Source organism: Triticum aestivum, chromosome 3A (assembly GCF_018294505.1).
Source record: "Triticum aestivum cultivar Chinese Spring chromosome 3A, IWGSC CS RefSeq v2.1, whole genome shotgun sequence".
NCBI lineage: Eukaryota > Viridiplantae > Streptophyta > Magnoliopsida > Poales > Poaceae > Triticum > Triticum aestivum.
In genome coordinates this window covers 616565522-616592799 of record NC_057800.1, presented here as the reverse complement: position 1 = coordinate 616592799, position 27278 = coordinate 616565522, and the positions used below count along the sequence as shown (strand labels likewise).

At 46.9% G+C, this 27278-nt stretch overlaps 1 protein-coding gene across 2 annotated transcripts; it reads left to right on the top strand.

Annotated features, from left to right (window-relative positions):
* Window positions 1–14552: 14552 nt before the first annotated feature.
* LOC123062623 (ethanolamine-phosphate cytidylyltransferase) lies at window positions 14553–19563 on the top strand. 2 transcript variants are annotated; one of them, XM_044486213.1, is made up of 10 exons: window positions 14553–15010; window positions 16077–16469; window positions 16905–17140; window positions 17322–17458; window positions 17936–18007; window positions 18121–18188; window positions 18333–18450; window positions 18608–18667; window positions 18768–18890; window positions 19003–19563. In XM_044486213.1, the coding sequence occupies exons 2-10, from the start codon at window positions 16099–16101 to the stop codon at window positions 19072–19074; spliced, it is 1257 nt and encodes a 418-aa protein (XP_044342148.1). In that variant the 5' UTR covers window positions 14553–15010; window positions 16077–16098; the 3' UTR covers window positions 19075–19563. The 2 variants fall into 2 exon arrangements, with proteins under 2 accessions (XP_044342148.1, XP_044342147.1); XM_044486212.1 differs by having other exon boundaries at window positions 14559–15010; window positions 16065–16469.
* Window positions 19564–27278: the final 7715 nt, after the last annotated feature.

The following is a 27278-nucleotide window of genomic DNA, read 5'->3' as shown; positions in this document are numbered from 1 at the left end:
GTCGGGCTATATATAGTCACGGGCAAAATTTGGAAATTTCTCCGAACCCCTTCGCCCGCGCGATAGCCTGCTCTACCCTCGAGGTCTCCGGATCATCTTCTCGCCGCCAGCAGCCTCCAGTCGCTGGTCTCCGTCGCCGTCAACGGGAATTCTGCCCCGCCATTGCCGCCGTAGCAAGTCCCCGCCGAACTAGGGTATGGACTTGATCTTTGTGCTATTCCTCAATCTGATTCCTAGCACATTGTGATCATATTGTTTCTAGCCACGTTTGATAAACTTCTATCCAGTCAAAACGCTCACAGATTAGGTTTGATTCGAAAATTCTAGGTTTAGGTTTCCGCCGAAACTATCTCGGACCCACCGAGTTGAAAAACTCGGTCCCACCGATTTGGCTTATGCCATTGCACAAGTGAGACTCGGTCTGACCGAGAATTACTTATCGGTGTGACCGATTTTTGAACTCAGTGAAACCCTTGCAGTCTCGGTGCCACCGAACTGTGACTCGGTCCTACCGAGTTCACTAGTTTAGGTTCCAAAACTGCTTCGGTATCACCGAGTTTGAAAATCGGTAGATCCGAGATGATTTCAGTGGGAAACTAAAACTAAGTTTTTGGATCATTCTTTTTGCAAAAAACTCTGCATTTTGTGATGCTCATCCACTCTATCTCCTCTATAATCTATTCACAGGGTCAGCAGTCAGTTTGCAGCATGTCAGACCAGAGTGATAGCCAGAATCTGTCAGAGCAGCAAGTGGTGATGAGTGAGGGCACTAGTCCCTCCAGTTCATCTGATGAAGGCAGCAGGAGCACTCCTAGCAATTTGCCAAAGGCTGCCACGAGACAAAGGAAGAAGAAAACTTCAGACTCTGAAGATGAGGACTATGTGGCAGAGGAAGAGGCCACTTCCAAGAGAATTGAACCAGCTCAAGGCACTAAGCCAGGTCTGGAAATCAAAAGGCCAGCAAGCAGGCAACCCATGTCAAAGGCTAGAGCCTCAACTGAGAAGCCCACTTCCCAAGAGCCAGCTGCAGCTGAGGGCAAGAAAAGGAAGGAGAGGGTGAAGAAGACTGTGGCTAGAGTGCTTGGCAAAGCTTCCATCATGGAAGAGGAAGAGGAAGAAGAGGCAGCTGCACCAGCGCCCAAGGCACCCAAGCTAATGGGAGATGCCATAAGGTCAGGGGGAGCTGCATCCAAGCCCAAGGAAGCACCTAAGGCTGCATCTAAGCCTAAGAGTGCACCAAAGAGAAACACAAGAAGCATCCCAGCCACTGAGAAGAACAAGGCCCCGATGCCTAAAGCTGCAGAGGAAGAGGAAGAGAATGTCCTTCGGAAGCTCAAGCCCAAGATCCCAGACCACAACGATGCTCATCCTGTGGCTGAGGATATGAAGCTCAGGAGAGACTCAGGGCTCAGGAAGTGGAGAGAAGCAGATCCATATGCTTCTAGGAGAAGGACTGCAGTGGACTACAGGTTTCATACCAAGGAGCAGTAGGATTTCTATGAGACAGTGCTACTTGACAAGAAGCCAATTGTATGTGATATGAGATGGGTCGACTGGACCTATATCAAGGACAATGAAGAGTACTACCCTGGAGTATTTGACAGCTTTAGTGCGTGTGGAGTTGCAGACTTTGTTGGGCAGAAGCTCACAAAGTGGAACGAGGAGCTAATCATGCAATTCTACTCCACAGCACACTTTTATCCGGATGGCAGGATCACATGGATGTCAGAGGGTACAAGGTACCACTCTACTGTTGAGGAATGGACGAAGCTGATCAATGCCCCAGAGGAGCAAGCAGATGACTTGGACATTTATGCCAAGAAAAAGATGGACCACAACTCCATGTCCAACATGTACAAGGAGATTCCAAATGAAGCACTTGACACGTTCAAGTTTGGCTCAGTGCATTATCTGCTATCAGGATTGCCTACGCTCAACTGGATCCTTAGGCACACCCTTCTGCCCAAGTCTGGAGATCACAAGATGATCAGAGGTCACGCGATCAATTTGCTTCATGTCTTTGACGTGCCTCAAAAATTCAAAGTCATGAGCCTCATAGTGGAAATAACCAAAAGGACTGCGGCAGATCAAAAGAGGAGATGTGGATATGCCCCTCAGATTCAGGAGCTCATCAACTCCAAGATGGGCACGGGTGTATATTTGTTGGATAAGGAACACCTGCCCATCCGTCCAGATTTTGAAGATAATCAAGTTGTTATGACTGAGAATGAACCATCATCTGCCCATGCACAAGCTCAGAAGGAGAAGGCGAAGAAGGAGAAAGCTGCCAGGATGCCTACTCAAGCGGAGGCATCTGATTACTTCCTGAAAACCAAACAAGAGCAGCTTGGTTACCTGATTGCGTCCACCTTGCGGATTGAGCAGAGTATAGCCACCCTGACTCAGAACCAGGCAAGTTTAGAGAGGATCATGGAACAGAGGTTCTATGACTTGGACATCAAGGTGACAGAGATACAGATTGTCGTGGACCAGCTCCAGGAGGACATGAATGAGAGGAGAGGCAGGACCAGGATTGATGCTTTTGCGAGGGTGCCACGAGGTCCGAGGTCGTCTACACTGCCAGTTGCTGACACCAGAGCTACAACGTCTGCACCAGCCACAGCCTCAGTTCCACTAGCTCCAGCATCCACTTCAGCCTCGACTCCGACCACGTCTACCGAAGGCTTCGTCCTTGGAGTGCTCCGGACTCCACCACCACCTGAAGATCAAGCCCGAGCGTCGATCTAGTGCTATGCATTTTCTAGGAACTTTTTGGTAACTTGTTGCCAAAGGGGGAGAAGATGTATAGATCATAGGCTTCGAGAGAGAGAGTGTTGCTTTTCTCTCTTGCTTTATTTGGGTTTTTTTGAACTCATCTGCTTTTGAGTGCTTGATACTACGTCATTATTTGTGAGACATTGATGATCATGTGTTTGATCATAAGCTACACTTAATGCTTGCTTAATGCCATTATCCTATCTATCTTGTGTGATCATTCATTATTCTTGGTGATGAGTGCATGTATTTCATTCTTATCATTTTGAGCGCTCCACCAAGATGTATGTGACATGGAAGAGTAACCCATGACTCTAACTCTTTGTGCATTTGCAGTCCAAAGCAAATTTTAAATATGCACAAATTTAGGGGGAGCTCTTACTTATCACATACTTCTCAAAGCGACGATATATTTCATGCTTATTATCATTTGTCGAAGCTTTGATCTATATGTTGTCATCAATTACCAAAAAGGGGGAGATTGAAAGTGCAACTATCCCTAGGTGGTTTTGGTAATTCATAACAACATATAGCTCATTGAGCTAATGCTATTCCAAGATGATTATTTCAGGAAAGCTCAATGATTGGCATGGCATGGATGTGAAAGTGGAACCCTCAAAATGCTAAGGACAAAGGATTGGCTCAAGCTCAAAAGCTCAAGACTCTTAATTTTATATTTTAGTGATCCAAGATCACATTGAGTCTTTAGGAAAAGCCAATACTATTAAGGAGGGATGAGGTGTTGCTTAATGAGCCTCTTGCTTCATGTGCTTAGTGATATGCTCCAAAACCCTCAACTACTTTCTCATATCCACATATGACCTAAACCCTAAGCCAAACTCGGTCCTACCGATTCTTCCTATCCGGCGCCACCGAGTTTCACTTGTCATTAGCCACTGCCAAACCCTAGCAATTCGGTTCTACCGATAAGGATCTCGGTCTCACCGAGATGGGGTTGCAAACTCTGTTTCCCTTTCGTAACTTTTCGGTCTTACCGAAAGAGCGAATCGGTCCCACCAAGATTGCAATGTAAACTCAGTGTTTCCCCTTTGTAACTTTTCGGTCTCACCGAAAGAGCAAATCGGTCCCACCGAGTTTGCCTGACCAACTCTCTGGTTAGCTAATTACCAAATTCGGTCTCACCGAGTTTGTGTAGTCGGTCTCACCGAGATTACGTTATGCCCAAACCCTAACCGAATCGGTCCTACCGAGTTGCATGTCAGTCCCACCGAAATTCCTAACGGTCACTAGGTTTACTATTTCGGTCAGACTGAGTTTTCTGATTCGGTCCCACCGAGATTGGTAAATTGTATGTAACGGTTGGATTTTGTGTGGAGGCTATATATACCCCTCCACCTCCTTCTCATTCGATGAGAGAGCCATCAGAACACACACACCATTCCAACTCATATGTTCTGAGAGAGAACCACCTACTCATGTGTTGAGATCAAGACATTCCATTCCTACCATATGAATCTTGATCTCTAGCCTTCCCAAGTTGCTTTCCACAAAAACCCTCTTTCCACCAAATCCAAATCCTATGAGAGAGAGTTGAGTGTTGGGGAGACTATCATTTGAAGCACAAGAGCAAGGAGTTCATTACCTACACACCATTTGTTACTTCTTGGAGAGTGGTGTCTCCTAGATTGGCTAGGTGTCACTTGGGAGCCTCTGACAAGATTGTGGAGTTGAACCAAGGAGTTTGTAAGGGCAAGGAGATCGCCTACTTCGTGAAGATCTACCGCTAGTGAGGCAAGTCCTGTGTGGGCGATGGCCATGGTGGGATAGACAAGGTTGCTTCTTCGTGGACCCTTTGTGGGTGGTTGCTTCTTCGTGGACCCTTTGTGGGTGGAGCCCTGTGTGGACTCGCGCAACCGTTGCCCTTGGGTGGAGCCTTGTGTGGACTCGCGCAACCGTTACCCTTCGTGGGTTGAAGTCTCCATCAACGTGGATGTAGGATAGCACCACCTATCCGAACCACGGGAAAAACATCCGTGTCTCCAATAGCGTTTGAATTCTCCAAACCCTTCCCTTTACATTCTCGCAAGTTGCATGCTTTACTTTCCGCTGCCCATAAACTCTTTGCATGCTTGCTTGAGTGATGTGATGATTGCTTGACTTGTCCTAAATTAGCTAAAATCTGCCAAGAACTAAAATTGGGAAAAGGTTAAGTTTTATTTGGTCAAGTAGTCTAATCACCCCCCCTCTAGACATACTTTCGATCCTACACCATCTGATACAACCTTTTCAGATTTTGGCCCGCAGCAGAATCAGATTTTGGAAAGCACGTCCTGGGCTGCTTCCATTTTTGGTTCAGATTTTGGCAGCGGATTTCTGGAATCGGATTCTGCTGGGTTCGCCCTTTGGTTCAGATTCTGCTGCGCGGCAGCGGAATCCGGCGATAAAAGCTGAACCAAATAGGGCCTGAGATTCACGAAGTGACCGTAGGCGCCTCGTCGTCGACGGGAACGTCTCCTCTTCCTGAAAGCGCATCGTTGGAAATCCTGAAATAAATCCAGGAATAATGCGAGCACCAGAACTTGAACCCTAGTAGGCTCGGGATACCACTGTCCCTCTAATCATCCAATTACATGTTGGTTCGGTACGCTAGATTGCATTTATAGGTAGAAAGTTTACCGTCGTTTTTCATGATTCAAACATATGTCTCAAGCAGGCAAATGACAAGACTCTCCAAATGTTTTGATCGTATAGTCCCGCACTACAAATTGATTCAATTTCATAGGAGGAATCTGATGTCATGAGGCGAAAAAGTGGACCGCTTTGTTGGAGCATGGTTAATAGTATAGCCAACAATCGGTTACATGGACCCTGCAAAAGAAAAGGGTTATGTGGAGTTGTCGCATTGCCTATAGTCAACATGTATAGTAGCTGAGTGAATTGTAAAAAACCACCACATTTGGGGCATCGATTGCAGAAAACCACGAGGTCGCTAATCATTTGCAAAAAACACCGCACATTCAGTAAACTTTTTGCAGTGTGCACTGATCGACCGATTTGCTTCATTTGAGTGCGTTTCTGACAGATGGGGCCCGGTTTCCCCCTACGTGGCATAACGGACGGCAAACGGCGCCATCTGGTCGAGACGACTTGGTCGGCTCGCGTCGGACCGGTCGACCGCGCCGCCCCCACTCCACTTCTCACTCACTCGCTCCTCTACTCTCCCTGGGGCTTCAATGGGGAAGGTGAAACCTGGCGGCCGCGGCGGCGGTGGCGCTTCCGCTGGCGATGCTGGTGGTGATGGAGATCCACTAGATCTCTACGGGAGCTCGAATCCTTCTTAGGCGGTGCCTCCTCCCCAATCCCCGGACCCGCAGTACACGGCGGCTAGGGCATTTGCCAAGGTGGTGAAGGCAAATCCGACGGGCAGCCAGCACTTTGCATCCTCCTTCGGCGGCGTGGTGTAAGCCATCCATCCTCTCCCCCTCCTCACTGTTTCCCTGTTTCCCCGATCTGGATTCTAGGGTTAGGGTTCTAGCGTTAGGGTTCTAGGACAAGTACAGAGTTGGGGATTATGTTGTTGGTATTTGGTTTGGATTATTGTGTTATAGTAATGTTAGTGAACTGCAAATTAGCTTGCCCTTAATTATTCAGACATGCTAACTGAATTTTATCTGTAATGTTTGGGTTCTAGGGTTAGGATTATTGGGTTACACTAATGGTTTGGAGTGCAAATTATCTGTAACACTAGTTTTCAACTTACACAGTAATTTATTCTGTCATGCTAACTGAATTTGAACTGGTTAGTAGTTTAACATAATTGCACTGCTCAGTCTTGCTAATTAAGATGTTTTTAACTTAACTTTAACACTAGTTTAACATAATGGCTCAGTAGTTTCAACTGCAATTGCACACTAGTTTTGAACATAATGGCGCAATAGTCAGTTGTTTTAACTGAATTGTTTAACACTAGGTTTACTGAATTTTATCTGTGTTGTTCAACACAAGTTTTATTTGAATGTTAACAACTATGTTAAATGAACTAGGTTGGATGATGAAGAATGGGAAGTGAGGTTCCATTTCTTTGATAGAGATAATTTGGAAAGAACCATTTGCTTATCAGACATAATATATTGGAATCTTATTGCACTAATAGAGTTGGAAGGCTTTAGTTCAAGAGATTATATGTATTATGTCAGAGATCCAGGAGTTGGGGTGTCAGGAATGGAAGAATTAACTGATGATGACAAGGTTGAAGAAATGTTGGATGACATATGCAGTAAAGGAAATAATGTGGTTAACATTACAGTTATGAGAAGTGATGCACCCACACCAGCTGACCTGAACATTGGTCATGTTTATGAAGAGCAGGTCCCTTTGTCTGAATTAGGTGTACCACTTGTCTATGAGGTAGATACTTCAGGAGTTCTTTTCCCCAGTCCAGTTAAGCCCCAACCACAGCCTGTCCAGGTCATGAACACCCAGGAGAGTTCATGTTTGAAGCTTAAGGGTCCAAGTGAACCAGAGTTTGCATTGGACTATGGTAGTGAGAGGCATGAGTACTTCATGGAGACAGACCAAGATCAAGAGAAGATTGAGAAGATGATGGAGCAGAGGAGGAATGAAGAGATTGAAAAGTTTAGCACCAATAAGAAACAAAAAGGGAAGTACAAGGAAGCGAAGAGAAAACTTCCAGAGCTGCTTGCTGAAGAGTTCACTGACAGTGATAGTGACAATGAGATTTTAGAAGATGAAGACATAATAGCTAGGCTGGAGGCAATGAAGAGGCATAGAGCTGATCCTCTCAATCACTTTGAAGGAGACACTAATGTAGAAGAGCTTTATGAACCAGATGAGGAGGAGTTGGAGGATGAAACAGGAGAGGAGGAGGTAGGACAGGATGAGCAAGCTGAGGAGGGTAGGAGAGGAGGAAGCACTATAGGAGGAAGTAGTGCAGGAGGAAGCAACAGCACAGGAGGAAGCCAGAGGAAGGGGCCAACAACCAAATCACATGGAAGTCTTGACCAAATCATAGAGCAAGATTGGATACCTTCATCTGATGAAGAGAGCAACCCAGGTGAATTAAGTCAGGATGATAATGATGGTGCTCAGCTTCCAACATTTAGGCAACCAAATGGTAGGAAGAGCAGGGCCAGAAAGCAGAAGCCTAGGCTTTGGTATGATGAGAAGAGGGAGAACCCACAAGAACAATTTGTGAAGAAACTTTGTTTTCTAGATGTCCAACAATTCAGGAGAGCACTTCTTACATTTCACATCTCACAAAACAGGAACTACTCTTTTCATAGAAACTGCTCAGATAGAGTTATTGCAGTTTGCAGTACAGAAGACTATCCTTTTTTCATTGCTGCTTCTCAAATAGCACATGAGAAAACTTTTTGTATAAAGAAGATGAACTTGTACCACAATTGTGCTGCTGTAGGAGAGAGCACCAAAGTGACTGCAAGATGGTTGGCACATGAGTGTGAGGAACAGTTGAGGGCAGACATAAACACACCAGTCCAGACCATAATAGCCAATTTGAAGAATAAACATGGAATAGAAGTGTCCATTCACATGGCCTACAGAGCAAGGAAAGCAGCTAAGAGTGTTGTCCAAGGAGATCAAAGGGCACAATACACAAGGATAAGGGATTACCTCCAAGCTGTGTTGGATACCAATCCAGGAAGTAGATGCATTGTTACAACAAAGCAATTGAAGGCCCATCCTAGCATAAATCCTAGATTCCATGGCTTGTTCATGTGCCTGAATGCTTGCAAAGAGGGTTTCCTAAATGGTTGCAGACCCTTCATAGGTACCTATATTAATTTGTGTGAGCACAATCATTTATGTTGTCCTAGTACTAATGTGAAATTTTCTACTGTAGGTGTTGATGGCTGCTTCATTAAGTTGACCACAGGGCAGCAAATACTGGCTGCAACTGGTAGAGATGGTAATAACAACATATTTCCCATTGCATTTGCAATTGTTGACAAGGAAGACACTGCCAGCTGGTCATGGTTTCTAACACAACTGAAGTATGCTCTTGGTGGTGAGTCAGGGAAGCATGGCTACTACGCTATCATATCTGATAGACAAAAGGTAACTCATACACCATATTACTTACAAATAGTGCAAATTAGAACATGCTTAGTACTTACAAATAGTGCAAATTAGAACATGCTTGGTACTTACAAATAGTGCAAATTAGAACATGCTTAGTACTTACAAATAGTGCAAATTAGAACATGCTTAGTACTTACAAATAGTGTCTTCTGGCATCATATTCAAACATTAGTTTACTTTCACAGGGTCTACTTAAAGCAATAACCAATGTATTCCTAAATTGCCCTCAAAGATTCTGCCTTAGACATATTTATCAGAACTTCCAAACAGCTGGCTTTAGAGGTGAAGAGTTAAAGAAATACATGGATCAGGCTAGTTATTCATATACTGAGCATGGATATAATCAAGCAATGGATGGTATGAAAAAAGAGTGTCAAGCAGCTTGGAAATGGCTTAGTAAGATACCAAAGCATACATGGGCTAGACATGCCATGGACATAAATTGTAAAACTGACTTGGTTGTGAACAACATAAGTGAAGTATTCAATAAAATGATAATTGATGTGAGAGGAAAACCAATTAAAACCATGGTTGATGGGAGCAAAACAAAATTGTTAGTTAAGTTCAATGCCAATAGGACTAAGACAGAGACAGCTAAGTGGCAGATATGCCCAACATATGCTGAAAAGCTGGAAGAAGCTAAACATCATTCCAGATTCTGTCAGTCAATCAAGGCTGGACCTGATCTATACCAGGTTGCAAGTGGAGAAAGCACATATGCAGTAAATCTGAAAGATTACACATGTGGGTGTAGAAAATGGGACATGACTAGGGTTCCTTGCAATCATGGTGTTTCAGCAATTAACAAGGCTAAACTACATCCAGAAGATTTTGTTAATGCTTTCTTCAAGAAACCAATGTATCAACAAGCCTACAGTCCAATTGTCTACCCTGTGCCTGGGCCTGATCTATGGCCAAAGACTGGGACCCCTGACATAGAGCCACCTGTTTTCAGAGACAAGCCAGGAAAGAAGCAGACAAAGAGGAGAAAGAATCAGTTTGAGAAGCCAGCTCCCAAGGATACTTCTAGGATGGCATCAATCACTTGTAGTAATTGCAATTTGAGTGGGCATAGGTACACTAGCTGCCACAAAAATCTTAAGCCAGCCCTTGCAATGAGAAGGAACCAACATCAGGTTAATTGTCCAAACTTCAAAAAATTCAGTTTATGATATATTTCCTATACTATGTTCTAATCTTTGTATGTTTACACTGCAGGAAAACAGAAGAGTTGATGCAGCTTCATCAGCCCCAAGGGTAGCTCCATCAGTACCCAGGGCAAGAACTACAGCTCCACCAGCACCTAGGCCAGCTCCATCAGCTCCAGCAGTTCCCAAGGCAAGAACTACAGCTCCACCAGCACCTAGGCCAGCTCCATCAGCTCCTCCTGCAACTAGGAGAGCAACTGCATCTACTGTTGCTGCTTCTAGGCCAAGTTCATCTACTGCTGCAGCTAGAAGGCCAAGTTCATCTACTACTGGTGCTTCTAGGCCAAGTTCTTCTACTGCTGCAAAGAAAACATTCATACCACCTAGAGCTTCAGGTACTGGAAGGCTGAGAAAACCTTCTTACAAGATGTCTGAGTGGTTCAATTGTTCCCAGGGCAGCAAGAAGAAGTAATTTCATGATGGTGTGAAAATTCAGTTGTGATTGAAAACAATTTCAAGTTTGTGATGTTCAAAACAGTTGTGAGTTTGTCATGTTCAAACCAGTTTAATTCAGCCTTTTTTGGCTACTTTGTGATGGCACTATGTAAGTTACCTAATTATGGTTGTGATCAAGACTTTTATGCATGAGGATGTCAAGTAGACTATGATAATGATTATGTTGAATATGATGTTGTCATCTAGACTTTGTTGCATCAAGCTATTTAGGATTTTATATTAATGATGATGATGTTGTTGTCGCTTAGGGTGGCTCGGCGTCGACCAATCTTAAATGAACCATTTTTGTCACTTAGGGTGGCTCGGCGTCGACCAACCCCTAAGTGAAGCAAATTTATCACTTAGGGTGGCTCGGTGTCGACCAATCTTAAATGAACCATTTTTGTCACTTAGTGTGGCTAGGCGTCGACCAACCCCTAAGTGAAGCAAATTTGTCACTTAGGGTGGCTCAGCGTCGACCAACCCCTAAGTGAAGCAAATTTGTCACCTAGGGTGGCTCGGCGTCGACCACCCCCTAAGTGAAGCAAATTTGTCACCTAGGGTGGCTCGGCGTCGACCAACCCCTAAGTGAAGCAAATTTATCACTTAGGGTGTCTCGGCGTCGACCAACCCCTAAGTGAAGCAAATTTATCACTTAGGGTGGCTCGGCGTCGACCAACCCCTAAGTGAAGCAAATTTTTCACATAGGGTGGCTCGGCGTCGCCCAACCCCTAAGTGAAGCAAATTTGTCACTTAGGGTGGCTCGACGTCGACCAACCCCTAAGTGAAGCAAATTTATCACTTAGGGTGTCTTGGCGTCGACCAACCCCTAAGTGAAGCAAATTTATCACTTAGGGTGTCTCGGCGTCGACCAACCTTAATTTAACCATTTTTTCACTTTGGGTGTCTTGGCGTCGACCAACCACTAAATGAAGGATCCAAACTACAAACAGACCTTTCATCACAAACCAACATAAAAAAAACACTACAAACATCTTCATTAAATGATCCAAGCTAAACCCATTACATGCCATGCCATACTTCACAGCTTAGTTCAACAGATTCAAATTTAGCACACATTACAAGCCATAGTTCAATGCTTCATAAGTAAATTAGTTCAACAGATTCAAACTTAACACATTACAAGCCATAGTTCAAAGCTAGTAACTAAAGACAATGACCCACATGGTCATATGACAGCACAATTTATTCTTCACCACAAATACCCTTGATTTCCTTCAGCTTCCTCTTGTTACTTTCACCTTCTTTCTTCAGGTCAACAACAGCACACTGCAAAGTACTCTTCTCAATGCTCAACTTCTCCTTCTCTTTAGTCAACTCAGCAATGTAACAATCCAGCTTCTCCTTCTCTTTCTTCAGGTCAGCAAAGCTAAACTCCAAAGTCCTCTTATCAGAGCTCATCTTTTCCTTCTCTTTCAGATGATTGAACTTCAAATTCCTAATGACATTGGCTTGAGCAACATGAATGCACTTCAACTGATCAACAACTGCCTTCAATTTTTTGATCTTAGCATCCTTTTCCATGCTGCTGTCAGCAACATTCATATCAGTTTCATGTGGCAGATTATCCTGAGAATCCAAGAGGTTGTTCACATCTTCAACAAGCTTCTCATAAGTCTCCTGCAACTCTTTTTTCTGTTGTGCTAGATTGTGCACAGTAAATGAATGCTCAAGGCATGCCATCTTATTGGCCTGGATGCTATCCTCATACATAAGCCACAGTTTGTGGAGTGCATTCTGCAGATGATCTGGCCACTCCTCATCTACCCACTGCACTAATCCACAGTTATTAACTCCCTGCAATACAAAATAAAGTAGTTCAAACATGTTGTCACATGTTACATTTTCAGTTAAGTTCAGGTTACAGTTAAGGTGCAGATTCAGTTAGATCAATTCAACTCAAAAAACTAAACAACAATTATTGTGAGCATGTTTCCTAACATGAACAGTTACTATGAACATAAATCAATATCAATGAACCATGAACAGGAACTATGAGCAATGAACAGTAAACCCTAGAACATGAACAGTTAACCCTAGAACAGATGAACTGTACTACACAGGAGAGGTTTCACATTGCAACTAATTTACTAACTTACTTCTACGGCACAGGCAATGAACCTCCTCCCAGTGCTTATCCCCTGGAATGCAACACATTTCTTCCCTGGCTTGCCATGCTCGCACATCACCCTCAAATCGTCAGCAGAACCAGTGAACAACGGGTCATCCATTGTTGGTGGGATCTGGGCAACACAAATATACTGGTTCAAATCGAGCTGAAACCCTAAATCCAAAATGCCCAAATCAAAACCCTAAATGCAGTCCCGGTGGAACCAACTGACCTTAATAGGGGAGTCGTAGGAAGAAATGATCTGCACCTCGGAGTCCTCACTGCTCGAGCCGTCGCTCCAAGACACCATGGCGGCCGGCGGCGAGCGGAGACAAGAGGAGGCAGAGCAAGGTTGAGAGCGGGAGGGAGAGCAGAGGAGCGAGTGAGTGAGAAGTGGAGTGGGGGCGGCGCGGTCGGCCGGTCCGACGCGAGCCGACCAAGTCGTCTCGACCAGACGGCGCCGTTTGCCGTCCGTTATGCCACGTAGGGGGAAACCGGGCCCCATCTGTCGGAAACGCACTCAAACGAAGCAAATCGGTCGATCAGTGCACACTGCAAAAAGTTTACTGAATGTGCGGTGTTTTTTGCAAATGATTAGCGACCTCGTGGTTTTCTGCAATCGATGCCCCAAATGTGGTGGTTTTTTGCAATTCACTCATAATAGCTAGTCGCTAAGAAGTACTTTGAACTAAAATCATGACAGGACTTATGAAACGGAAGGAGTACTACTTTATTAATACTATAGATGTATGCCTGTGCGCTGCCACACACATAAAAAGAGTAACATTGCTACACATAACAAATAAAGTGTGATTTCGGAGAGGATTGTCATATAATAAGATAATGAAAATGAACACTACAACGAAACAAGTACCATTACTAGGCAAGCCTTCAGTACAAATGCAGTCATATCCGAATATCAGAGCTCGCAAGCTGGTGCATGTCTCTAGCCGCTTCACATAATCGAGCCATCCTTTCAACTGACATCTCGTGGCGCCGTGGGAGGCGAGGTGCATAGCGCTTGGACTTATAGATCGTCCGAGAAGCGATGTTGTGCACGTTCTTTGGAATGGGAGCTCGACTTTCACTTATGGGGCAGCAGGCCCTCCGACGTCGTCGAAGGAGGGACCCTAGGACGGCAACTATGGTTTCCACGTGTCACCTTACACTAGGACATGGCTCACACCTGGCCCGAGACAGTTGAACCACCTCGAGAAGCAAAATAAGTCCTAATAATTTTTTGTATGAAGCATTACTAGTACTTTGCTTGTCCTCACTTGACACGAGTCATTTATCCCGAATGTAACCTAAAACTGTTTTCTTCCGAAGGACTAACCAAAATCGCTAAAAACAGGGGTGGTGATTGATATTGAGTTACACATGGATCATAGCCAGATCATCTCACTTTTCTTGTGTGTTTTAGATTGTACAGATACCTAGAGTCTGCATACTCTGATGAAAAGAACTGGCTCTAAAACATCTTTTTTTGTTGCCAGCCACATGTGCCAATATCAATGGCAAAAAAAGAAAAATAAAGCTGTGGCCAACCACGCAGCACGCGTAAGTACAAAATTTCAGTCAATTGCCGTGTTGCCAATGAGGTGGCTCATATGTGTTGGCTACATCGAGTGAACTCCCTGCTCATTCTGTCAATTGTCATTGTGTCGCCGATTGTATCCAGAGTCGTGTAAACTCTAATTGTTTGTAAAATAAATGAGCCATATTTGATACTAATAAAAAAAAGTGTAGCAGGAGATTTTTTTCTTCTGGTCGGCGACGGTTCCACGCTAGCCCTCTCGGATCCGTTTCTCCCGTCCTCACGCCCCTCCCCTCCCCTCCCCTCGTTCTCTCCGTCGGGGTAACGGCAGGGGCAGACGGAGTCGGTCGGTCGGTCGGTCCTGCGCCGAGCGCTGGGCACCCGCGGCCGTCGACAAGGGCCGACGGCGAGCCGGCGCAGAATCGTCGGGAGAGCCAAGGGAGGAGGACGCGTCAGACACGCGATATTATAGCGAGGAGGAGGTGGGCCCCGCGGGGGAATCAGTTGGTGGAGGGGTGCCCACACAACCACGCGCGAGGCGGAGGGGGAAGGAAGAGCTGTCGTCTCGTCTCGTCTCCGGAGGCCTCCCTCCTCCCCCTAGAAAATACACCAGACGGAGACAAGCGAGACGCCAAAGCAGATACTTCTCCGCACCGCGCCCCACGCAGCACCGCGCCCCGGCAGTGGCAGGCAGGCAGGCAGGCAGATCTCCCCGCCTCCCCCGCCGCGCCACGAAGGGACGGCGGCTCTCCCCCCTGCCCCGCCCCGCCCCGCCCCGGCGGAGATCCCCGCGGAATCTCGCCGCCGCGCGCCCGATCTCGGCCGCCTGCCCCCCTCGTTCCGGTGCGCGCCTTTCTTGTCTCCGAATCTCGCCGCTTGTTGTTCTTCTTCTTCTTGTTGTTCAAGGAAGCGAAAATCCCCGGAAATTGTTCCTAGATGTTGCTTGCTTTGCCCCCTTTGCTCCCTTTCGGCTCCATATTTGTTGGTAGTACCTCAGGACGATCGATTCATGTCCATTGAACACCGGATCGTGGGCAGGTGGGCGCATGCGTGCGCGGCGCCATTTAATTATTTCTGCCGTTTGCGGCATTGGAATTGGCATTTCGATGGTGGGGGAATTCGGGCCGATGCCTTTATTCGCTTGCTCCCACCTCTCGTGATTCCGTTTGTGCTCCTGTCTCTGTTGGACCCACGCACCTTTAGATTCTATGCTTAGTTGTGCTTGATAGGCTGCGATGCAAAATTTGAGCTGAGAATCAGATTATTCCTCGCTTGATTTTGGCGACAATTCGAGTTTCAGAGAGTTGGAGATCATATATGCTCCCTATCCTGCCAGAATTTCCTTCAGTGCATATTCAGATGATCAGTCACTTCGGTTTGTTGCATGTTCCTGTGTTCTGGGGCTATTTTTTATAGAGTGGTCTGAACAATCGACGTTATTGGAAAATATTTCTTCCGAACAAAATTTATGGCAATATCCCGTGGATTCTTGAGCTCCACTAGTTGCTACGTAGCTTCTAACTGACGCAATTTAAGTCTGTTCTGACTTCTCCAACAAATTTTTTTTTGGCTCAATCTGTAGCTTTCCAGTATATCTGGTGGTTAGGATTTGGTCAAACATGACTTCGCAGCTAAGCACGTTGAGCAAATGCAAATAGTCCTGGTTATACGTCTAGTATCTATCCATCCTTTCATGATAAAGTATTGAAAAAGGCACTTCTACTTTTGAGTCACTTTCCGCTTCCAAACATAACAAAATAAATTGAACTGCAAAAAGTTTGGAGAACGAGACATTTTTCGTTTCCTTTGTATAATTATTGCATACATGGTGCCCTTTCTTGCATGAGGATGCATCGATTATGAGGTCTCATTTTGGCTGCTTACTTTTTTTTTTCAGAACCAATACCAGGGCAGTACTTCTACACCTCAAAATGATGATGGGTTTGCTGGCATTTGAGAACAACCAGGGGCTCTGGAATGGCGGATATTATTCACAGTTTTTTGGAATTGGAGGAGTTATGGTGACTGTTGCAATTCTTTGGTTATCTACGGGTTATTTTGGAGGAATTGGTGCTCCTTTTGCTCCATACTTTTGGCCATATTTAGGACAAGTCCCCAAGAAGAAGGAACGGCAAAGGCCCGTGAGAGTCTACATGGATGGATGCTTTGACCTCATGCACTATGGCCACGCAAACGCGTTGCGACAGGCCAAGTTGCTGGGAGATCAACTGGTAGTGGGCGTTGTCAGTGACGAGGAGATTGTGGCGAATAAGGGCCCGCCTGTGCTTTCGATGGAAGAGAGGTACTACTGGCGCTACTTTCCCTGTCCTGTGAAATACATTATTCTGTTTCAACAGAGGATTAGCTAGTCAAACGAATTACGAGTATGATATTTTCTGAAATTTTTCTGAATACCTGGACTTCCTGGATTTCATTATTTACCTGATCTTTGATTGTGAATTACTGTAATAGCTATGATTCTCTTCTAATCTTCTCATGCATAATACAAGATCTGCTGATTCATTTTGCGTACGCTCAACTATATCGTCGATGAGGTTACATTACCACCACACGTGCCTTGAAGGATATAAATTTCAGACTATGAAAAAATATTGAGATGATCAAGTTCTATCTTATTTTTGCAACTGTAAATTACTAAGCTTTTGATAGATGTACATGGTCTTGGTCTTCCATTTGAACTTACTATTCTGTGTGTATGTATGTTTGTACCCCCTAGGTTGACGCTTGTTAGTGGATTAAAGTGGGTGGATGAAGTCATACCCAATGCACCCTATGAGATTACGGAGGAATTTATGAATACCCTCTTCAGTAAATACAACATTGATTACATTATACATGGAGATGACCCTTGTCTTCTACCTGATGGAACGGATGCTTATGCCTTAGCAAAGAAGGCTGGACGATACAAGCAAATCAGGCGTACTGAAGGTGTCTCAAGCACCGATATAGTCGGTAAGATTACCATGCGGATTAGTAAAGCTACTGTTTTTTGGGGATCAGATATTCTCTTGCTGCATATTATTTACAGCCTTGTATCAGAGCAGATCGTACATTTCCTTTTTCACGCTTATCTCAGACAATGTCCTTTTTTGTCCATTGCGATCTTACATGAAAACAATTTCTGTCCACACAGGGAGAATATTGCAAACATTCAAGCATAAAGAGGGTGTTAGTGAGAATGCTGGAGTGGAATCATGCGATCAGATGAAAACCCAGCTATCCAATTTTCTTCCAACTTCCCGCCGGATAATGCAGTTTTCAAATGGGCAGGTATGATAATTTAGGAAACTCCATCCCCAAGGCTAATGTTGCATATTGTTCTTCCTTAATTTGATCAGCCTTCTAGGGAGCACGAAGAAAATGGCCTGCCATATCTTTGTCTATTAAAAAAAAAGGGCAACCTGGTGCATGTAGCTCCCGCTTGCGCAGGGTCCAGGGAAGGGTCCGACCACTTTGGGTCTATAGTACGCAGCCTTTCCCTACATTTCTGTAAGAGGCTGTTTCCAGGACTTGAACCCATGACCTCATGGTCACAAGGCAGCAGCTTTACCACTGCGCCAAGGCTCCCCTTCCATATCTTTGTCTATTAATGTAACTAAATTTAAAAATACCGCTTAATGCTTCCGTTGTACCATATTAATCATGATCTTAATGCTGCCCTTTCCAGAAAAAACATTTACAGTTCAATTTTACACGTTTCATGCCCTTCTGTTGCATTTACTGAAACATATGCTCATTTGCGTTCAGGCTCCTTCACCAGGTGCTCGTGTTGTTTATATAGATGGTGCATTTGACCTTTTCCATGCTGGTCATGTTGAGGTACGTTTTGTGGTTCTCATGCAAATAATTTTCTCAATAACTCACAAAGTTTGGTTTTTGGTGTGGTTCATACTTTCCCATTAAAACATATTTGATGTTATTCTCTAATGCAGATCCTTAGAAGTGCTAGGCAACTTGGTGACTTCCTTCTTGTCGGTGTTCATGATGACCAGTCCATCAGGTACTTATTTAACATCTTTTCTTGGATTATCAAGGGAACTTGTTGACCATATATAAATATATGTTATGTGTTACTACAGAAAAAAAATATGTAGCCTGTATTGTATAAGGTTAGATACCATGCTTATGAGAACCAGTTGTGCAGGGAAAAAAGAGGCTATCCTCCTATCATGCACCTCCATGAGCGTACCCTTGGTGTACTTGCCTGTCGCTATGTTGACGAAGTTATAATAGGCGCACCATTGGAGGTTTCAAGGGATATGGTATGTTATAAATTTCTATAGTTTGTTTCCATCTATTTCTTGTACCTGACTGGATAAATTTCAAGCATATGGTTCTAGCAATGATTGTATTGTATATGACGCAGAGATGTTTTTTGTTAGCAGACCCTCACACCTTTTCTTTTGTCACATGATGCAGATCACTACATTCAACATTTCATTGGTTGTGCATGGGACAGTAGTCGAGGGTGGTTCTGCTGTAAGTTCTTAATTACAGTCTAAAATGTATCCTGATGTCAAACTTACCTAACGTAGTTGGCACAAACTGAACTTGAAACTTCATGGACGCGTTGCTGCAGAGTGAAGTTGATCCGTACGCCCTTCCAAAGAGCATGGGTATTTTCCAAGTAGTCACAAGCCCCAAAACAATAACATCTGTTTCGGTCGCTACAAGAATAATTGATAACCACGAAGCGTACAAGGTATACACTCCCACAGTGCGACTTGCTTGATAAATACACATTTATTTTTCTAATTTACTTTGTTTAAGTCCTGTTTATCCTACTAAACATTACTCTTGGGGTTTGTGAACAGAAAAGAAACTTGAAAAAGAAGGCGAGTGAAGACAAGTACTACACGCAAAAGAAATTTGTCTACGGAGACTAATGCTGCAAAGGAGCTTACATTTTTGCAGCAAGCTGAGGAAATATATGGCGCCTCTCTGCATTGAAGAGTTATTCTACAACAGATTGCAACAATTCCTCAGCTATAGAAAGTAGCCAGTGATAAGTTGATGGCCATTCGGTAGAGGGAATCGGCTCAAGGAAATAAATTAACAGACTGCCACATTCTTCTACTGTTGCCCTTTTCGGCTGGAATGTCCACTTAACAGCAAGAATTCACATACATGATTCTTTTTTTTACTTTGTTATCCCTGGAGGGGAAATATTCATCGCTGAACACCTTCAGCAGACCATTGTTGTATTCTTGTATGGTATTACTGGGTTTGTGAAGTGACTAGGGTTGCATACTTCCTAATTGTACTAAGTTATAGTTTAAAGTATATATACTGCTGAGAAACAACCTAGTGATGACCTGTTGGCATTTGTTTGATTTGTCTAACCAGAGAACGTTATGTTCTGCTTTCCTTGTTCATTGGTATTTGGTTTTACTGTTTACCGTGGTGCATCCGTGCATTGGAGATTTATCTGTGCAGAATGTCAGTAGTATTTGTACTTGCTAGAAAGAAATAATTAAGCACTCCCTCTAATCCATATTAATTGTTGCTGATTTAGTACAACTTTATACTAAATCAGCGATAATTAATATGGATCGGAGGAAGTACTGTTAGCTGAGCACATTGTGTTGGCTGCTTAGCTCCATACCTAAGTAAAAGATAGCCAAAAATATTTTAAACTATGATTCACTTAAATAGCATTTCTTTTGTACTGGTGAATTGCACATTGTGTTGGCTGCTTAGCTCCATACCTAAGTAAAAGATAGCCAAAAATATTTTAAACTATGATTCACTTAAATAGCATTTCTTTTGTACTGGTGAATTGAATCGATGCTGGGACCGTTTGTATTTTGAAAAATGATTTCCAGTCCTTGCAATAGTGAAAAAATAAGTGTTGTGCGATTTCTGAGAGGTTTGGAGTCTTACATACAAAAAAAAATCCAAATTTCAAAAGGATCATGGTTTAAATCTGCTGATGAAATTGAGAGTTACATAGTTAACATGTAGTACTGGTTTAGGTGGTGGTGAAATTACATGGTTTAATGGTTAGATCAGAAAATTCAGATCATCATGTGCTTGTTTATGCCAAAGCAGAAGAAAGGAAAAACATGTGCTGGTCTAGATGGTGGGCACATGCTTGCAGCAGAATGTTCAGTAGAGTGCCTCAAAAGAAACCTGCAATTGGTAGGACCATTGCAGTTGGCAAATAAACAAACAAGCAAGCAAGATATAGCTTCAAACAGATCTCTTTTTCCGGGTACTTCCATCCATCCTAGCTTTATATGCTGCTAGGATCCAACATAGTCCATGATACTTCCCACAGGAAAACGGCAACAGGCAGCCTGTTGCCATCTTTCTTCCCTTCCCTAAACAATGTAAACAGTTGGGACGATTGTCACTAACCTGAAAGGAAGGGGGCATTCTGGCATGGTTGGCAGCTTGGCGCCCCCGGGCATCCGCCTCGACATCCATCGATGTCGTGGCGATGTCTTGATCTGCGCTGGATCTGGACGGTGGCTCCGAGGATTCGCACCTGGACATAGTGTTCACCTTGTCATGGAAAATGGTTCATGCTGTAGCAGTTGAAGTATGTGCAAATGGTTCCTCGTCCTCTTCCACCATGCTGTAGCAACACAAAATAATAATGTAAAATAATACTTCATCCGTTCCTAAATATAAGTCCTTTTAGAGATTTCAAATGAACAATCACATACAGATGTATATAGACATATTTTAGAGTGTAGATTCACTCATTTTGTTTCATATTTAGTCACTTGTTGAAATCTCTAGAAAGACCTATTTTAATAACGGAGGGAGTAATAATAATATTGAGACAAGTTGATCATGAACTTAGTTGAGTTAATCTTGGTATCTTTGCCATGTGGACGACACATGCTTTCACTACATATGACCTTGGAGCTACTAGATATGAACTTGACTTAATCATGCAACGCTGGGGGCAGTAACACCAAGGTATAATTTATTTGGAGTTGGATCACCTTTTATCTTCATATAGTTACCATCGCTAATCACTTATTTTCATTCAGGCCAGTTACACTATAAATAACAGTAGGAAAGCATGATGCAAAATGGACATATCAAAGGTCTCGGCACGCACCGACGTGGTGTGGATGCAATCTCTAGACTGGGACACCGCCGCATTCTGCGACAATGCCGTCTTCAGGAGCACCCGGATCTAACGAATCCCTTCCCTAGCCGTGGAGCCGGAGGGCTCGATGGAATCAGCGATCTGAGTAGCCGTCGCTAAATTTTGCAGCAGAGTGCTGAGGACCTGGTACATCCGAGGCTGATCACTTAGGAACAACTAGTGCTTGTGCCGACTGGAGCTAGGCTGACGCCGGGCACGATCATCCAGCTCCTTCTTCAGCCGCTCAAGGCTATCACGCTTGGCCAAGGTGGCCAAGTGCGTCGACTCCATGGCCAGAGCCTCGGGAGTCATTCCAATGATGGCGATGTTCAGGAACTGTTCGTTCCTCCGACCGAGCTCTTCGCGTTGCTCCCGAGTGAGAGCCCGAGGGACGTACTGCTCATGATCAGGGGAGAGGTCATCCTCGCTGCCACCGTCGGTGTTCCCCGCGCAAAGTGCCAGCGCGGCCGTCCCGGGGGCGCGTTATGCTCCGCGTTGTCCGCCATGAGGACCTCTGCGGTCGACTCGACGCTCTCGCACTCGGAGGAGTCATCGTGAAGCCCATTAGAGAGGTCGAGGGCGGACTCATCGGACTCGAGAGCCGCCACGTGTTCTGCCACGGCGTGCCTGATCTAGTGCTGCAGCCGTGAGCGTTCGGAGTGCTTGCGATGACGCGCGGTGGGAAGGAGAGGAGCCACTCGGTGCGGAACCGAGGGCTGTCAGAGAAGGACTCCAAACGAGGATGCGCATAAGTGCGCCGCGCCATGGATGGGCAGCGCCTCCACGTCCAGCGGGGCCTCACGAAGCCACGCCGAGTCGTCGTTGATGAAGCTGAGTGCTCCGAAACGGAACTCGCCGCCGACTAACATGATGATGACGATGATGAAAATCCACCTACGCCGTAAAATTGCTAGACGCCTTTCCCCACGGTGGGCGCCAATTCGTAAGGTTACGATTCTGACAATGAGTACTAGGGGTACGGAAGAGGGGCAGAGCCTAGCTACAGCACAGGTGTGACACTCGGTGTTTATCGAGTTCAGGCCCCTCCCGGAGGAGGAAATAGCCCTACGTCTCGTCCCCTGAGGCTTTTTTTGGGGGGGGGGGGGGTATGCTTACAGAGATTCCTTAACCCCAGGCTAGGAGGAGGAGTGCGGCTTATATAGAGTGCGCCGCAGCCTCTATTACTCCCACGTCGCTAGGGCACTTGATGCTCATAACTATAGCCGTTACAAGTATAAATGGTCATAACTACAACAGTTACATGTAACAATAGCTATGACTCTACTTTAAGAATTACTTAGGATCCCTCGACCGTTGCAACTCCCACGCCACCCCTTCGCCTCTCTTGTCTGAGTGATGGTGGTGTTGGAAAATGTAGCATGAAAAACCAAAAAATTTCTACGCACACGCAATGATCTATCTATGGAGATGCATAACAACGAAGGGGGAGAGTGTGTCTACATACCCTCGTAGACCATAAGCAGAAGCGTTTAACAACGCGGTTGATGTAGTCGAACTTCTTCGCGCTCCAACCGATCAAGTACCGAACGTACGACACCTGCGCGTTCTGCACACGTTCAGCTCGGTGACGTCCTCCGCCTTCTTGATCCAGCAAGACGGCGAAGTAGTAGATGAGTTCTGGCAGCACGACGGCATGGTGACGGTGATGGTGAAGTGATCTCCGCAGGGTTTGCCTAAGCACTACGAAAATATAACCGGGGTGTAAACGGTGGAGGGGGGCGCCGCACACGGCTAGGCAATTGTCTGTTGTGTGCTAGGCTACCCCCTCCTACATACATATTGAATCTCAGAGGGCCGAAAAAACTACCAGAGCAGCAAGCCAAGAAGATTAGCGCTTGTTTCGCTGGGAACGACGCCGGTACACGCTATTTAGGTGCGATCAAGACTCAGTCCGACGGCTAAGGAAGCCTAAAAGTGGCGATCAGACGGATACAAATGCTAGTGGTCTGAGAGGGCAGGAAAAGTGCATAGTTATAATATATCTAAATAAGTGGTTGTAAGAGAGGAGCAGCCAAAGGGGACGCCCAAGTAGGAGGAATCCTACTTGGGGTCTCTCCCAAGCCGCGCCCTCCCCTGCCTTGTATAAGTGCGGGGGAAAGGCATGGGAGGGTGCCCCCCTTTCCTTTCCCACTTGAGGAGGGAAAGGAAGGAGGGGCCTCCCCTCCCCTTTCCTTCCCCTAGGACCTGCTGTCCAAGGAAGGGGCGCACCAGGGGCTGATCAGTTCCCCCCTTTGGCCCATTAGGCCCATACACTTACCGGGAGTGTCCGGAACCCCTTCCGGTGACCCGATGACTATCCGGTGCACTCCGAAACTCTTTCGGTGTCCGAATACCATCGTCCTATATATCAATCTTTACCTCTCAACCATTTCGAGGCTCCTCGTCATGTCTGTGATCTCATCTGGGACTCCGAACAACATGCGGTCACCAAATCATATAACTCATATCACACTATATCGTCAACAAACGTTAAGCGTGCGAACCCTACGGGTTCGAGAACTATGTAGACATGAGCGAGACACCTCTCAGATCAATAACCAATAGAGGAACCTGGATGCCCATATTGGCTCCTGCATATTCTACGAAGATCTTTATCGGTCGAACCGCTGATGATGGCGTTGGCGTCGGCCCCTCGTGGCCCACTGTTGATGATGGCGCCGACGGTGAAATCTGTAGATACGACTCTTGGAAACCTCCTTTTTGGTTCCCTGCAAGGAATCGAGGTGAACCCCGTGGGTGTGTGTAAATAATCCATAGTGCTTTTGCATCAATGTTATCCTTATTATGAAATTTTTGCGATTGCTTGTCTTGCTATGGCACTGTCTCCCCTTTTCCGTCCTCGTGGTAGCTTAGTGCTCTACGCTGATAGGTCCAGTCCCTAGGCAGGCTTTAGCCGTTGCTGGTATGCCAGGTCGCGATGCCGTGGTCAAGGCCAGGAGGTGAGTGGCCCAAGGTCCAGTAAGAGCTCCTGAGGCGCGATGCTCAAGAGGTCCCCCTTGGCGTGCAAACAACTTCCTAAAGGTAGAAAAGGAAGGCGGCATTGCCGGAGCAAGGCTGTAAGAGCTGAAAATCCTTAGCCGCAACACCAGGCCAACTTGAATGCTTGACTTATCTTAGCGAGCCTGGAGCTATTCCTTGCGTAGTGCCCGATTTATGCGTCAACGATGGTGGAATTGCTAGGTTAGATCCGCGGTAGCTTCTCCTTTTCACGTTCTTCTAAGTGCTCTGCGTCCTCGGGTCTCGACCCTTGAGCGAGGCTCAGCCGCCGCTGGTATGCCAGGTCGCGATGCCGTGGTCACTGCCAGGGGTGAGGGCTGGAGAGTTAGTAAGGGCTCCTGAGGCACGAAGCTCAGGAGCTCTCCCTTTAACACTCAAGCGAATCGCATGAAAAGGAGCGGCTGACAGGGCTACCCGTAGCTAAGCTCCGAAGATTCCTGCGGGTTAGTCCGAGAGGGTGATATAGCTCGTAATCGCATTTGCTGTCATGCCGTTGATCTTTCCACAAGAAGATGAAGGCACTGAGGGTCTAGTGAGGTGACGTGCGTGGGGAGTGCCGCGAGCGAGAGCTCGACCACTCAGGTTTGTCAGCGCTGGAGGGACGAACCCGAGCACAAGCGTCGTGCCAACATGTGTAGTCACCGTTGCGGGATGAGCAAGAGGCTGGTCAGCAACGCGGGTGGCCGCGAAGGGCAACAGGCAAGAAAGTGGTGATCATAAGGTAACTCATGCAAGGAGGCGAGCTAGTTCAAATGGATGCAAGAACGATACACGCCACTGGGACGGACCCATGTGGCCTGGGGATGATGCAGCCCGAGGGACGCCCCCAACAAGGTAAACTAGAGATGCAAAAAGGATAGGCGCCGCAGGGACAGGCCCATGTGACATGGGGATGATGCAGCCCGAGGGGCGCCCCCAACTGAACAAACTGGAAAATGTCACATGGTGCTGTCGGTGGAGAGATGTCGAAGTAGCTGAAGATGCGCCCTGAAGAGGTCGCTCCTCATGAGTCGTCCGGCGGCTGGTTCCCAGGGGAACCTAAAGGTTCCGGCTCCTCCTTCCCCAGGACGGCCTGGCACCTGGCCTCGTGAGCCACCAGGGCGCCCCGCATGAGCCAGTTGAAGGCGACAGCTACGTTCGACGTGCCGAAGGGCATGCAAATGTAGCTGAGTGGGGGGCCTCCGCATCGACCAATGCTCGATGGCCAGAAGAGCCCCTGAGATGCGGCCCTGTTGAGCCCAGGAATGTTGATGCAGACGCGCAGCTCGTCGTCCGCGCCAGGACAAGGAGCTGCGCCAGGTGATGGGCGGCGGTCGCCGCGCATGGCTCTTGCCTCTTGAAGCTCCTTGGTGGTCTTGGTGATGAACTCCTGAGCACCGGGCACCTCATGCCTTATGCCCTAATGAGGGAAGTGTGCGGTGAAGCATGCCTCCATGTGGTGCCCGAGCGCCTCCCTCGTGACATTGGCTAGGTCAGACGCCCTCCAGAAAAGAGCCCTCGAGCCCAGCCTAAGGAGGGCGCTGGGCACGCCTTCCTATGCGAGAGAGGGAGGCGCCCCATCCGTGGGCGCTGGTCCTGAGGTGGTACCGCTGGAGACGCCGCTCTCCTGAGGCCCTTGGCGGAGCAGCTGTTTCTTCTTCTTGGGAACTGCCTCAGGAGGAGAGATGGTGCCTTCGTTGTCTGGGTCTTCGACTGCCGCAGCCTAGTAGGTGCGCTCAAGGGAGCACATCACGTCCTTCTCCTCGCAGGTGACCGAGATGATGCCGTGGCTCCCTGGAATCTTGAGGACGTTGTAGCCATGGTGGGTCACCGCCATGAACTTGACCAGGGCCGGATATCCAAGGAAGGCATTGTATGGCAGACGGATGTGGGCGACGTCGAAGTCGATGAGCTCGATGCAGTAGTTGTCGCGCTGGCCGAAGGTGACAGGGAGGCGGATCTGCCCTATCGAGGTGGTGGAGCCGTCGGTCACTCCTGAGAAGGGCCTTGTGGGCTACAGCTGATCGTATGGCACTTGGAGGCGGTCGAACGTCTTGACGGACAGGACATTGAGTCCCGCACCGCCGTCGATGAGGGTCTTGGTGACTTGGACATTGCTGACGATGGGTGAGTAGAGCTTCAAGACGGCGCCGGCAGTTCCTGCGCACTTGAGTTGGTCAGAGGAGCTGAAGGTAATAGTGCACTTGGACCACCTGAGCGGGTGCACAGCCTCGAGCCTGGGGAGGGCCGCGTTTACCTCGCGAGCAAACTATTTGAAGATACACCGAGTGGCTAGGGCCTGAGCGCCACCCAAGATGCAGGCGAGGCACGAGGCTCTTGGAAGCCCCCAGCCCCCTCGTCTTGATGATGGTCATCGTTCCTTCTTGGTGGTGGCGGCAGCAGAGGGAGGCCAGTGTTGCCCTGAGGCGGTCCTCACAAGGCTGGTCCTGCCAACGGTCCTCACGAGGCTGGTCGCGCCACTCCTGACGGGGGCCGCAGTCGTCCCAGCGTCCTCCACTTCGTCCTCCTCCTCGGCCGTAGCCTCGGTCGTTGCGCTCGGGGCGTCGGCCGAGGCGCCCATCGCGGATGGCCCCGAGCTCTTGACAATCGTTGGTGTTGTGACTGTGCATGTTGTGGAAGGCGCAGAACGGGCGGTTGGCCTTGGATGACTCAAGATGGTCACGGCCATGCTTCATCTCCGGCTCCACCGTGAGCACAACAACCCCCTTGCGCTTCACGTTCTTAGTCTTGGCCTTCTTGTCTTCTAGGTCGGCTGCTGGAAGCTCTAGGAGGGAGAGGCGTCCCTCCTCAGCCCTTGCGCACTTGGTCGCCATGTTGAACTTCTCCAGTGCTGCGCATAGGTCTTCGTGTATGGAGAGCTCCTCTTTCATCTTGACATCGCGGACGCCATCGGAGAATGCCGAGATGATGGCCTCGCCCATCACCTTGGGAATCTTGAGGCGAATGTTGTTGAAACGCTGGGTGTAC

Excerpts from the sequence above, each read along its gene's own strand:
- LOC123062623 (XM_044486213.1), top strand. The coding sequence starts at position 16,099 with ATGATGATGGGTTTGCTGGCATTTGAGAACAACCAGGGGCTCTGGAAT. Across the intron at positions 16,470-16,904 it reads GTGCTTTCGATGGAAGAGAG|GTTGACGCTTGTTAGTGGAT; the intron begins GTACTACTGGCG and ends TGTACCCCCTAG. Across the intron at positions 18,668-18,767 it reads TAGTCGAGGGTGGTTCTGCT|AGTGAAGTTGATCCGTACGC; the intron begins GTAAGTTCTTAA and ends GCGTTGCTGCAG.